General features: G+C 41.5%; 1 protein-coding gene across 1 annotated transcript; it reads right to left on the reverse strand.

Annotated features, from left to right (window-relative positions):
- Positions 1 to 373: 373 nt before the first annotated feature.
- Positions 374 to 748, reverse strand: LOC137402340 (uncharacterized). Its single transcript, XM_068088839.1, has one exon. The coding sequence runs from the start codon at positions 746 to 748 to the stop codon at positions 374 to 376; it is 375 nt and encodes a 124-aa protein (XP_067944940.1).
- Between the last annotated feature and the right edge of the window lie 14571 nt (positions 749 to 15319).

Raw genomic sequence — 15319 nt, forward strand, 5'->3', positions numbered from 1 at the left:
GATTCGCCGGGAAGGGCGTACTCCTTTCTTCGGTCACAGCATCTGGATTAAGGTCGAGAGTGTGCTCGAGGCCGAGTTGGCTACGGGTTTGGGGTATAGTCGTACTTCTTTCGGAACTGGTATGTCGATGACTTTCTGGATGGTTGTAGAGGGGATGCGTATCCACTCTCGATCTTGTCATGGGTGGGACAAGAGGTAAGGGTTCCATATATATATCTGGGAGTACTGGTGCCTGGTGGTGTATATGTCTTTCTCGAGGGTACCCTCTCATGTTTGGCCTTCTGGTTGGCTCGATTTGAGCTGGGACCCTTCCTTGCTGTACTTCGCTTGGTCGGCAAAGCCTCAACCTTCCTTCTGCTTGCACCGACTTTTGTCAGTACCTTTCAACTTCATAGGTGTGGTTGTTATAACTCTTTAATACCCGGTAGGGGCCAACATATTTTGCAGCTAGTTTTGGATTTTCTCCTTTTCGACGTCGCTTGCTGACTAACCACACCAGGTCACCTTCGTTGAAGAGGGGGGGTTCGGTGGTGTCCGTAGTCGCAATTTCTCGCTGTCTCTCTCGCAAGAGGGTATGTGCTTGCACGAGTCTGTCATGTATGATTTTTACATATTCGTGTGTACTGGTAAATGAATCCACCAATCTTCCATAGTGTAATTGATCGGGGAGGCGTAGCTCTCGCCCAAGCATGAGGAAATTTGGAGTTTCTCTGGTGGCTGAGTGGGGCAGCCCTCGAAACATACGCATGAGTTGCGGTAACAAGAGGTCCCAATCTTCTTGCTCTCTGCCGAGCAGCAATGCTCGTAATAGTCCCCTAGCACCCGGTTGTTCCTCTCGACAACTCCATTTCCTTCAGGGTGGTAAGGGGTTGTCCTCGTTTTGTCTACCCCCCCAGAGTCCGCACAGTTCCTGAAACAGGGTAGACTCGAATTGAGCTCCCTGATCTGTGTGTATTATTTCTGGCAACCCGAAATAACAAAACACACGCTCATCTAATGCATGGGCGACTGTGGGGGCGGTAGCATTGGGAATGGCGAGGGCGTCCGACCATCGGGTGAAGTGGTCCGTCAACACCAAGGCCCAGCTATTTCCTCGCGCTGTCTGTGGAAGGGGGCCCACCAGGTCCACTGCCAGCCGCTGCCAGGGCCTCCCAGCATACAACCGTTGGCGGTTACCAGAGTGTCGAGGGGCGCCGGGTTTAGCTCGCTGGCAGATTTCGCAGGACAAAACAGCCCGCCTTACATCGCCGGCCATTCCCGGCCAATACCAGTCTATCTGTACCCTCTTCAAGGTTCGTTCCACTCCACTGTGGGCTTGTTCGTGTGTCCTCCATAAAATCTCTTGGCGTAGGCTCTGAGGGCACACATTTACAACTTTCTCCCGTCCATTCTGTACTAAATGGAGGGTCAGGACCCCAGACTCGTCGATCTGTAGCTGGTGGAACATTTGGGCAAGTCTACGTAGCTCGGGGCTCCCCAGGCGTACCACCGCTTCCTCGACTTTTCGTCGTTCTCTTATAGCTTGATAGATCTGTCCCAGCTCGGTTCCAGACCTCTGCTGGAGAGCCCGGATCTCGTCCAGGGGTGTCTGGATGGTGGCCAGGGATGACTGCTCCGCAGGCAGGGGTCTCGCGTCCTCCGTGCTTAGTGATGGCCGCACTATATTTTGGCCATCCTCCACAGGAAGACCAGGCTCCATTTCGGCTCGAGGACCTTCGGGTCCAGTCCTTGCCCCGGAGGGTGGGAGAAGATTATCCGATACTCGGGGGACCCCTTCACCACATGGCGGCCGTATTGAGACCTGGCCGGCTGGTGTAGGGTTCGGGAGACCGGGTCCTGATGGATGACTGCCGTGGCTTAGTTGGGGCCAATCATCCTCATTTAATTCAAGGGGTCCGGACGTAGGGGGGGTAGTGCAAACCTCGTCGGGAGTCCCTGTACCTCGTGGCAGTTGTACTGAAAGGGCTCCGTGGGCAGCCATAGGACTCCATGGCCTTGGTTCCCATCCACTCCTGTCAGACAACTGTAGGCTCGGCTCCTCTCCCCCTATAGCAGGCAATCTTGAGGGTGAGGGTTGGGTGACTGGCTGAGGAAGATTCAGCGAGTCGTAGACTTCAGACCTTGTTGGCCCACCATCGCGCTTTTCTATCGTGGCACACTGGCGACAGTCTGTGCATTGCTGCCGGCTCAGTCCATCCGCATTGCCATGTCGAGCCCCCTTTCGATGGATAATCTTGTACTTGTACTCTGCCAGGCCCTCTAACCACCGGGCTATCTGGCAGGACGGTTCCTTGCGCCGGTGTAACCATACCAGGGAGGCATGGTCCGTGCGGATCGTAAACTCCCTTCCATACAAATAAGGCTGGAAGTGTTTCACTGCAAGGACCACTGCCAAGAGCTCTTTCCTGGTCACACAATAGTTCCGCTCAGCTGGGGAGAGTGTCTTGCTTCGATAGGCGATGGGTCGCTCCCTTCCCTGTTGGATCTGTGATAGCACCGCCCCCGTTCCCACGTTACTCGCATCTGTGTCGAGTATGTACGGCAGGGTAGGGTCTGGGTATGCCAACACGGGAGCGTGAGTCAGTGCCCATTTCAACTTCTCAAAGGCTTCTCGTTCCACGTCTCCCCAACTCCAGTTGGTCCCTTCTCCGGTCAACAGGGTCAAGGGTTTAACAATAGATGCGTAGTCGGGGACATACCGATGGTAGTACCCGGTAGTCCCGAGGTATGCCCTCAACTGGGTGACATCTCGTGGCTCTGCCCACTCGCCAATGGCCTTAATTTTTTTCCGGGTCCGTGGCAACCCCCGCCTCAGTGACTATGTGTCCCAAATATTTGACTTGGGTCTGTAGCAGGCTGCACTTAGAGGGCTTTAGCTTAAGTCCAGCCTCTCGGAGCCTCTCCAAAACTTCGCCGAGTCGTGAAAGATGACTAGGGAGGTCAGCAGACATAACAATAATGTCATCCAAGTACAGGAGTAGGGTCTTCCAATGAAGTCCTTGGAGCACCTGCTCCATCAGGCGTTGGAAGGTGGCTGGAGCGGAGGTCAGCCCAAAGGGTAGTACTTTCCACCGCCACAACCCGCTACGAGTGGCAAAGGCGGATTTTTCTTGCGCCCCGGCTGACAGTGGTACTTGCCAATAGCCACTCATCATATCGAGAGTGCTGAAGAATTTGCTGCCTGACAAGGCATCTAGGCTGTCGTCGATCCGGGGTAAGGGGTAGGCATCCTGCCTAGTGATTGCATTCAATTTCCGGTAGTCGACGCACAACCGCCAGGCTCCATCCTTCTATCTTACTAGCACTACCGGCGAACTCCAAGCCCCATGGACAGGCTCAATCATCCCTTGCTTGGCTAAGGCGGCTACTTGGTGTTCTATTTCGGCCTCTTTTTCAGGGCCCACTCTGTATGGTGGCTGGCGAATAGGCTGGGCATCCGTGGAGACTGGAATTTCATGTCGCACCAGGGTGGTGCGTCCCATGTCTTCGCTCCCACGGCTAAAGACGTCCGCAAACCGACAGAGGAGTTCTTCCACTTTCTGACGTTCCATCTGGCCTGCACAGTGCGTCACAGCCTGTTGGTACAAGTCATGTAAGTGGGTAGGTACCCGGAGGCCGTCTGTGGCTTTTGGTGGAGGGGGACTCCCTACGGGGTCAGTGTCCGTCCAGAGAGTCCCGATATCATCCTGCTTTACCCCGGTGTAATGGCCTAGGATAGATCCAGCTGTCACGTCTACAGGGTGATCCGTGGGGTTCATACAACGTACTGCCACCCTTCCCCGTTCGTCCTGCTGGAGCAGGCTGGCCGCTATCATGCATTTCTGGTTGGCACCTTCTATGAGTCCTACGGGTTGGTAGGATGTGGTGGTCAACCGTCCTCCCACCAACATCTCCGATTGCGGGGGAAGGGTTGTATCTCTTAGTATCTGCACTTTACTCACTAAGGGTCGACCTTCTCGGTCAGTGCATACTAGGTGTTGGCCATTCACCACCAGGGTTGGCTGCTGAAAGTCCATCTCACAGTGATGGTCTACCAGGAAGGGCATGCCCAAGATGGCATCCTCTTTCAGTGCACATACCACCAAGGATGTGGTGACCTGCACCCTCCGGACTCGCAGGGGGAGGGTGATTAACCCATGGAAGCGGAGTCTTGTGCCATCGGCCATCCGTCCATAGTCTTCCCTTGTCTCTAGTCTTGCTCTGACTTCTTTGGGGAGACGGTCAAATACATGACGGCCCAAGAGGTTTGATGTGCACCCGGTGTCTATTAATAACTGGACTGGCTGTCCACTTATACGGCCCGGCAGAAAATAACTACTATTATGTGGTTTCCAGAGGTTGTCTACCTCAGTCTCGTCCGGCACTTTTGGCTTGGCTAGCGTTCTCCTCTTGCGCCTCTGCCTTTTTGGCCAGGTATACAACTTCCCATTTTCCTCTGGTTCGGGGACTGTCATTGGGTCAGTTAATGTCTCGAAGGCATTCTGCAAGGGGACTGGGGTCGACCAGGGGGGGGCCTGGGTCGACCGGTCCGTCGTGGCTGTCGCCAAACGTCTTGCTTGCATGCTCGCGATCCACAGTCAGTACCTTCCCCTACTGCTGTGGATGATGGCCGTTTCCCGGCATCTGAGGATTGGCCCGTCTAGAAGGAAGATGCTGTGTGCATTGGCGGCGAGTATGTCCACTTTGTCCGCACCCCCAACAACTAAGTTCCCTTGCTAGAGGTGTGTGGTTGGCTCGTCTGCCTTCTGTCTGCCTTCTGCCTTGCAGTCCTTCTGCCAACCCTTTTATGGCGGCTAAGACATCGCTTAATGCGACGGATGGAGGTTCAGGAGTCACTGGAGCGGCTGTGTGATCGAGTTCCGGTTCCTCCTCCAGAGTCATGATCAGAGGTCGAGGGGTAGATCGTTGGGGAGTAGGCTGAATTTGAAGGAATTCCTTTCCCGCCTGGACAGCCTCCTCTAACGTCTGTGCCTTCACGGCTAATAGATGCCTCTGCAAATAGGCGTTTCCCAAGGTCATAGAAAATGCATCCATAGCCATGGTAGCCTGGTAATTTTCTGGTAGTTCTCCGTAGGCGATCTTCACCAACCGCTGGATTTCGGTGGCATGGTCTTGTAAGCTGACCTTGTCATCACGTTTAGTGTTGAGTCGAGCCTTCGCCTCCCTAGGGGACAGCCCATATTTGGTCCTCAGTGACAAGAATATGGCTTCGGGGGAGTTTCCTTGACTACACGTTTTCGCTCCATCTTTCAGCACTTCACGGAGGTGTAAGAGTGTAGCCTTTTGATTCCATTCGTTAGCCTCAGCAACCTCTTGGAATTGGGTAATGAAAAGCTCGACATCTTCTCCTCCGTCGAACTTCGGGGGTTTAAAATTCCTTTCTTGATGAGGTATTCGTAGTGCCTGTGTAATGGCTTCAGTCAGTCGACTCATTTGGTCGACTTGCTGCAGTTCAGCTTCCGCCAGCTCTCTGGTAGCTGATCGCCGACTGCCAGGCATGGTCGCGTAGTTTGCCGAGTAGCGTCCCTTTTTCAGCAGATCCCACTGCTGCCACCAATGTGTTGGTTCCTGCGACCAACACGTAGAGGCGACTAGGTCGGCTTACTCTACCGGTCAACATTCACCCTTCACAGGAGGCTGTGTGCTGGTTCCCGTGACCAACACGCAGAGGCGACTAGGTCGGCTTACTCCACCGGTCAACATTAACCACTTCACACAAGGGATTGCACAAAAGAGGTTTTATACTAGGTCGACAAGGTCGACCGGGGGTCGACGAGGTCGACAGGATCGACAGAGGTCGACAGTGTTTTTATGAGTCTATTCCCACAGCACAGTCCATAGACCAAGTCTTTGGAGATAGCTATATGCCGTGGTGGTTCTTGTATCGCTTAATGTAGCAGAAGAAGTATGATTCAATTGCACTGCATGTATTGAAGGAATACAAAGGGCCGAGACCCTGTCTTATGTACATGAAATTATGCAAATTAGATATAATTAAGCCAGCCTCCCTTAGGGGCGTGGCTAACAAAAAGAAAGAGAACATAACCCTGGTTAGAAAATGTTCTAACTGTACAAGAGAGGGTGGAAGTTTTGTGTTCCACCACACTATATATAAACATAAAGATCTATTGATTTTTTATTCCTGTTCATAAAGTTGCCATTCTTCATAATATCTTTACGCTAAAACTGATTGTTCAAGTAATAGAAAAAGCAGTAAGTCAATCATGCTAGAACAATCAAGAGCACGATTGAGTTACAAAAGGTTGTAGTTTTTGATGGATCAAATAAATGAAGACAAGTCCTCATATTGTTACGAATAAAAACCTTAGACTTTAGGAAGCTAGTAGTGCTGCGATAAGCTGATGTGCTAAATGGAGTTTTTATTATATTTTGTCAACTAGGGTACACTACATTCGTAAGTCTAAAATAATGTCCATACATAGAATATGAAAAGAGAATTAACTGCTGAGAATATTTTCAAAGCTCCTAGAGAACCTGACTGTTTGAAAAAACCAAATGTATAAGAAGATGATTCACTACCAATGCATGGATTTGCATGGACATCTTTTAAAGAATTCCGCAGAAATGAATACAGCAAATACAATCAGCAAAAACTGTATCAAAACACTTCACATGCCTGGAGTGACAAGTATTTGCAGCTACAAAGGTGCTGGCTGTTGTAAAACAAAATTGACCTTTTATTATACAATGACGAGATAGAATATTAAAAATACAAATATGACATTACCCAAGCCAGTCTAAATAACAATGATATATTTTACTTGTGCAAAGCTGAAGAAAGTTGTCAATCTTTTAGGACTTTGAAACAAAGGTTAATACAGGCGAAGTTTAATTTATATGAATATGTATAAGTAAACACATAAATTTCAATATATGTATACATTTATATATCAAAAACAGATCACTAGTCATATCAACAACAGATCACTAGTCATATTAACAACAGGTCACTAGTCATATCAACAACAGATCACTAGTCATATTAACAACAGGTCACTAGTCATATCAACAACAGATCACTAGTCATATCAACCACAGATCACTAGTCATATTAACAACAGAACACTAGTAATATCAACAACAGGTCACTAGTCATATCAACAACAGATCACTAGTCATATCACCAACAGATCCCCAGTCATATCAACAACAGGTCACTAGTCATATCAACAACAAATCCTTAGTCTTAACAACAGAACACTAGTCATATTAACAACAGGTCACTAGTCATATTAACAACAGATCACTAGTCATATCAACAACAGATCACTAGTCATATTAACAACAGGTCACTAGCTATATTAACAACATATCACTAGTCTTAACAACAGATCAAAAGGCATACTAGCATTAAAAAGTCAGCACTTGAGTAATATAAATTTGAAACTGGGAGAAGAATTAAGTTAAAAACATGTTCTTCCACTACACGCTTTAAAAAAATCTTAGGAATGCAGGTTCTAACAACCCAAAAAATTTTTAAAAGCACCCACAGATGGTTAGACACGCATATGTCATGCCATCCAAAAATAGTAGAAATCACCAGCTACACACTTAAGGCTAATTGTTTTGGCCGATTAAAATAGATTTCTTTTAACAATGCATTCAATTTCACAGTAAGTTGTTGAGACCGAAAGTAGGAGAAGAAAGAACATGAAAAACAGTGAATAACATGGTCAATGTGCAGTGTCTGTAACAAACACAGCGTTTTGTTTTTTCAAGCAATACCAGTAGGTCATTCCTTTGGCTTTATATTGTTGTATCAACTTTTGGAATTGGTAATTATAGGCGTCTGACACATCACAATGTGTGTATCATTTTTATCATGTAATCATACCACAACCATAAATTCAATTTTAATAAAGATCCAAATATGATTCATGATCTGTGCAACACAAGTGATTGTTAGTTTTGTAGTGGGAGCTGAATTTGTGCTGCTTATGCAAACAGTGTATGTGTACATACTCTTGCGTTTATTAAATCATGCTGTTCAAAGTACAAGCTCTAAAAATTGTATCAGGCCTTTTTCTTGCAAACTTATATCAGCTTAATAGACGATGCCAGAGACATAGAAAAAACAATATGAATAAATTACTTTTCTCACCAAAGGAGGTGCAGGAGAACCCTGCTCTTGAGGTAACTTCAATTCTTCCATTTGTAATTGAAGAGGATGTGCCTGCATCATTCAAATACATTTATCACAAGTAGAAAACATTCATGCGACAAGAATAACAAAAAAATCATCATTTTCCATTTGAGGACGATATTCATGAGCCATTTAATTCCAGTGGAAAAAAGCCTTTCTTATCTGTAATAAGACAAAGATGTTGTCGGCATATCAAATTAAAACCCTGAATTAAATGAAAAGAATCACTCAAACCTATAATACCCATTTTGCTATGTAGAGTAATTTAAAAAAACTAAATCAATCGATTAATTATTAATGTAGCTTCTGGAAGTAAAATTGGGTGGAATGATAAGCTTGGAATACAAAGAGAATAGAGCCGGGTAATGTTGCAAATGGAACGCAATAGCTGATATCAATTATAGCAACCATAGCATTTAATGACATCATTTCCCACACACTTTCTTCAGGAGGTTTTAAATATGATCGTCTTGTTCATTTTAATCTCTAAACATCCTGACAGTCAGATCACCTTAAACATAAAAGACAATCACAAATGATAGAAAATTGCCGATATTTTCTGTAAAAAAATACTATAATTTGTGTGTAAGTTCATTTTAAAGGTGAGAGAAAAAAGGCAAACAGCTAGCAGCTTGACTAACAGGTTATTATCTATTTAAGGAGGAGCTTGCCTTCAAAAAGAACAGTAATAAGCTTTTAAAGAGATAATTCATGTTATTTTTTTCACGTTTTACTGGGTGTTTCATTGTATACTTAAAGAAAATAGGATGATTGTCCTGCTGCTTAGAGTTAACCATAGACTTACACTTAAGTTCTGTCTGGCAAGTTCAGTTTCCCTCTCCTCATGAGAACTCTAAAAAATAACATAATTTAGAGGTTAACTTGCAACAAAATTCACATTACAGTTATTTGGTATCAAAAGGTTCACCATGTCCTACTCTGCTATGTTGTAGGTGCAAAACATGTGGAAATGTGATTAAAAGCTCTTAAAAGCTTGAAAACAAATATTTAATCGCAGTCATCACGAAAACGCCGTAGGCTGAAATCCCTTGACGTGGTTATTGTTTTAACACGTGATGTTATCACGTGAATTGAAAAGCCAATAAAAAGCTCAATATAAAACTTCTCGCAGCACTAGTTTATGACAAACATTTCAGGTTCTACCAGGGATTACTTGTATGTCACAATTTCCATTTCCATAACATTTCCATAATTCATTTCCATAATACTTCAACTTCCATAATTCATTTCCATATTATTTCCATTTCCATAACATTTCCACATTATTTACATTTCCATACCATTTCCATAATTAATTTCCATATTATTTCCATTTCTAAAACACTTCCATAATTCATTTCCATATTATTTCTATATTTCTAAAATAAAATTTCCATATCCATTTCCATAAAATTATGAAAATATTTATGTTTATGGAAATGGATATGGAAAAGTAAACATTTGCATAATATTTTTAGCAATCCCTGGGTTCTACCGTAAAGCCCTTATCAAATATAGATGCTCGCTACTTGACAGTTTCGTTTCAGTTTGGTCTAATCATCTAGTTGCAATCTGATCATGTGACCCATACTTCCGTCCAAATGGCACGAACAATTTCTGCAGCATTTTTCGGCTATCACAGGTGACCAACAGGCTCCTCATGTTTATCAGAAGATGATATGCACTCCTCCGGGCTAAGGTTAAAAAATTAAACCAATTTTTAGGCTAGGTTTTGAGATATCGGTGCTCAAAGTGACAGCATTACAATGATTTTAGCTTACTAAACACATACTTAAAGCTAAGCTTTAGTACGTATTTTTAAAATATTTTACTGAATTTCAATTTATTTATCGGCTAAAATTTTACCACTATCTGTTTCTGGCTCGCATTCACTATTATTCACTATAACTAATAACGAATAATGATGTACTGAGAGATTAGAGCATCCTATCCCTTTCATGCGTTGTGGGGGAACTTTCAGCAAATAGCATATAGGCATATTTGTTATTCTGATGTATTCAGCACACCAACTGCCAAATTTGAACTTCGCGAGAAATTTTTGTTGATTTCGTATGGTGACAAATATTTCATATGGCGAGGGCAAAATATAATCATGTTTTACTTCATGAGGCAAAAAAATCGTATAACATGATCATCGTAACCCGAGGGCACGCTGTATAAGATACATCGTTTGCGATCGCATGCAAATTAATAATCAGCTTTTTTATAAATAAAGGGCGTAATTTATGCAATAGAGGTTATGACCACATGCCTCTTGACACATCATAAAAACACACAACTTTAAACTTATGAAAACAGTTAAAAAATGAAGCCTTCAATTAATGCATTGAACAAGGGTTGTTGAAGAAGTAGTAAGTAAACACGTTGTGCTGAAACTCTGGGCGCATGCTGCAAGCAATATGGTAGAAAATAAGACAAATATTAGGCTTATTGCTGGTTTAAATCAAGTGACACAGAAGGTTATATATATTCTTTCCAAATCAGGTACTTGTCGATATAACTTTTTGATAAAGATGAAAAACCGTTATCTAAAATATGTGTGAATAGTTTATGTTCGTGAACTATCATAACCAATCATGGGTAGTATAACAACAACTTTCATTAAGTACTAAAATTATTGTTATCCTCTAATTGATAGAAAAGTTAATTGACATGTAGATCACTCTATTGTTAAATGCAGTGTGTAGAAATCTGCGCCAAGCTTATTTACACACGCAGAGGCCTCAATGATTACGTATTGTGTATTTCCATGTAATACCCGGTAACTTTTTACATGAATAATGCGAATGTACCAATAACGACACTGACATTGCCAAGAACTAAGTCTAACAGATAAATATAAATGTCAAACTTGAGCATGTCACACTTAGCTTAATTTCTGATGACGTTAAAAGTCATAGCGCAAATACACATTTTAGAACTTGTTGTTACACCAATAAAAATAACCAAGATTGAAAACAAATCACATAAGATTTCACACCTGCTATGATAGATTGCTACTATGTCAGCATGCTTTTAAATGGTTTAAAAAGAAATTATTAAAAACTTAGGGTCACCAATAGTTTTAAAGTTTGCAATATATAATTTTTTGTTTTGTACTGTATTTTTTATTTCACTTTATTTATTTTTCGAATAATTGTAAAAAACCCTAGAGCTATACTTGAAACCGTTATGAAATGGGCTTAAAAGCCCCAGTTTCTATCAATACAAGTTTATAGTAAATATTATAATTAATGCAGTCACATAGACATTGGAATCACTTATTAGACATAAATTGAAAAAAATGTTTTGGCACTTCCTAATACAACATTTAACAGGAGAAACAAAGCTGAAGTAAAGCTCACCGTTCCACTCTGTAGATCATCAGCTGCTACTGCCGAAATACTTGCATGACCCTAAAAATAGTTCCAAAGTGTGAGTAGGCAACTTTGAAATGTAAAGCAAAGCGAAGTTTGTTAGGAAAGGAAGCCTGTGGTAAGTACTTCTACTTACAAATGAAGGTTGTGGTATTCACCTCTCTCTCTCTCTCTCTCTCTAAGCGTCCACAATGAGTGGTGTGGTAACTAAATGTATATAAACTCACAAGCAAGGCCTGTGGTATTTCCCTCTACCTAGCCTTACAAACGAAAACTGTGGGATTTTATTCTATCTAAACATGCAAGTACAGACAGTGATAACTACCACAGCCTAAACCCTAAAAAAGGGCTGTATTAGCTTTCTCTATATAAACAGACATCGATTCAAGATTCCGACACTCTTTATGATTACATAATCCATGAGTCAACTGAAGGCTGAACATTACAGTTGCAACGCATAGTAGGCTATGTTTGCAGACTAACATATCAAATTGTTAGAAAAATCAAAGATGTAGAGTACAGAAATATACTTACAGATGCCGATGAAGGTTGATTATCTGAATGAACCTAAAAAGATTCACATATTAAGCCCTGCATATATAGAAATTAGTGATTTGTCTATGAATACTGCAACAGTTGGTGAGCTGAAAAACTTGTGACAGTGCCTTCTTGGTCTACAAGGGTGACATCCAAAACAAATTTAATCAAGAAAAAATGAAATTCATGTTTAAATACTTCATGGAATGTCAACAGTCAAAAGGCCTTCAGACCGATGTAAATTGATATAGCCATGAAAATCAAATTGGCCATACAGACAACAGATCACTGGTCATATCAATAACAGATAACTAACAATATTAACAACAGGTCACTAGTCATATCAACAACAGATCACTAGTCATATCAACAACAGGTCACTAGTCATATCAACAACAGATCACTAGTCATATCAACAACAGGTCACTAGTCATATCAACAACAGATCACTAGTCATATCAACAACAGATCACTAGTCATATCAACAACAGATCACTAGTCATATCAACCACAGGTCACTAGTCATATCAACAACAGATCACTAGTCATATCAACAACAGATTACTAGTCATATTAACAACAGATCACTAGTCATATTAACAACTGGTCACTAGTCATATCAACAACAGGTCACTAGTCATATTAACAACAGATCACTAGTCATATCAACAACAGACCACTAGTAATATTAACAACAGGTCACTAGTCATATTAACAACAGATCACTAGTCATATCAACAACAGGTCACTAGTCATATTAACAACAGGTCACTAGTCATATTAACAACAGGTCACTAGTCATATTAACAACAGATCACTAGTCATATCAACAACAGACCACTAGTCATATTAACGACAGGTCACTAGTCATAATAACAACAGATCAATAGTCATATCAACAACAGGTCACTAGTCATATTAACAACAGGTCACTAGTCATATTAACAACAGGTCACTAGTCATATTAACAACAGATCACTAGTCATATCAACAACAGACCACTAGTCATATTAACAACAGGTCACTAGTCATATTAACAACAGATCACTAGTCATATCAACAACAGGTCACTAGTCATATTAACAACAGGTCACTAGTCATATTAACAACAGATCACTAGTCATATTAACAACAGATCACTAGTCATATCAACAACAGATCACTAGTCATATTAACAACAGATCACTAGTCATATTAACAACTGGTCACTAGTCATATCAACAACAGGTCAATAGTCATATTAACAACAGATCACTAGTCATATCAACAACAGACCACTAGTCATATTAACAACAGGTCACTAGTCATATTAACAACAGATCACTAGTCATATCAACAACAGGTCACTAGTCATATTAACAACAGGTCACTAGTCATATTAACAACAGATCACTAGTCATATTAACAACTGGTCACTAGTCATATCAACAACAGGTCACTAGTCATATTAACAACAGATCACTAGTCATATCAACAACAGGTCACTAGTCATATTAACAACAGGTCACTAGTCATATTAACAACAGATCACTAGTCATATTAACAACAGATCACTAGTCATATTAACAACAGGTCACTAGTCATATCAACCACAGATCCCTAGTCATATCAACAACAGATCACTAGTCAGATTAACAACAGATCACCAGTCATATCAACAACAGATCACTAGTCATATTAACAACAGATCACTAGTCATATTAACAACTGGTCACTAGTCATATCAACAACAGGTCACTATTCATATTAACAACAGATCACTAGTCATATCAACAACAGACCACTAGTCATATTAACAACAGGTCACTAGTCATATTAACAACAGATCACTAGTAATATCAACAACAGGTCACTAGTCATATTAACAACAGGTCACTAGTCATATTAACAACAGATCACTAGTCATATTAACAACTGGTCACTAGTCATATCAACAACAGGTCACTAGTCATATTAACAACAGATCACTAGTCATATCAACAACAGACCACTAGTCATATCAACAACAGATCACTAGTCATATCAACGACAGGTCACTAGTTATATTAACAACAGGTCACTAGTCATATCAACAACAGATCACTAGTCATATCATCAACAGATCACTAGTCATATCAACAACAGATCACTAGTCATATTAACAACAGATCACTAGTCATATTAACAACAGATCACTAGTCATATCAACCACAGATCACTAGTCATACCAACAACAGATCCCTAGTCATATCAACAACAGATCACTAGTCATACCAAAAACAGATCCCTAGTCATATCAACAACAGATCACTAGTCATATTAACAACAGATCACTAGTCATATCAACAACAGATCACTAGTCATATCAACAACAGACCACTAGTCATATCAACAACAGATCCCTAGTCATATCAACAACAGATCACTAGTCATATCAACAACAGCTCACTAGTCATATCAACAACAGATCACTAGTAATATCAACAACAGATCACTAGTCATATTAACAACAGATCACTAATCATATAAACCACAGATCACTAGTCATATCAAGAACAGATCACTAGTCATATTAACAACAGATCACTAGTCATATTAACAACAGGTCACTAGTCATATTAACAACAGATCACTAGTAATATCAACGACAGGTCACTAGTTATATTAACAACAGGTCACTAGTCATATCAACAACAGATCACTAGTCATATCATCAACAGATCACTAATCATATCAACAACAGATCACTAGTCATATTAACAACAGATCACTAGTCATATTAACAACAGATCACTAGTCATATTAACAACAGATCACTAGTCATATTAACAACAGATTACTAGTCATATCAACAACAGATCACTAGTCATATCAACAACAGATCATTAGTCATATCAACAACAGATCACTAGTCATATCAACAACAGGTCACTAGTCATATTAACAACAGATCAATAGTCATATTAACAACAGGTCACTAGTCATATCACCAACAGATCACTAGTCATATCAACGACAGGTCACTAGTCATATCAACAACAGATCACTAGTAATATCAACAACAGATCACTAGTCATATTAACAACAGATCACTAGTCATATCAACCACAGATCACTAGTCATATCAACAACAGATCACTAGTCATATCAACCACAGATCACTAGTCATATCAACAACAGATCCCTAGTCATATCAACAACAGATCACTAGTCATACCAACAACAGATCCCTAGTCACATCAACAACAGATCACTAGTCATA

The sequence above is a fragment of the Watersipora subatra genome, chromosome 8 (assembly GCF_963576615.1).
Source record: "Watersipora subatra chromosome 8, tzWatSuba1.1, whole genome shotgun sequence".
Taxonomy (NCBI): Eukaryota; Metazoa; Bryozoa; class Gymnolaemata; order Cheilostomatida; family Watersiporidae; genus Watersipora; species Watersipora subatra.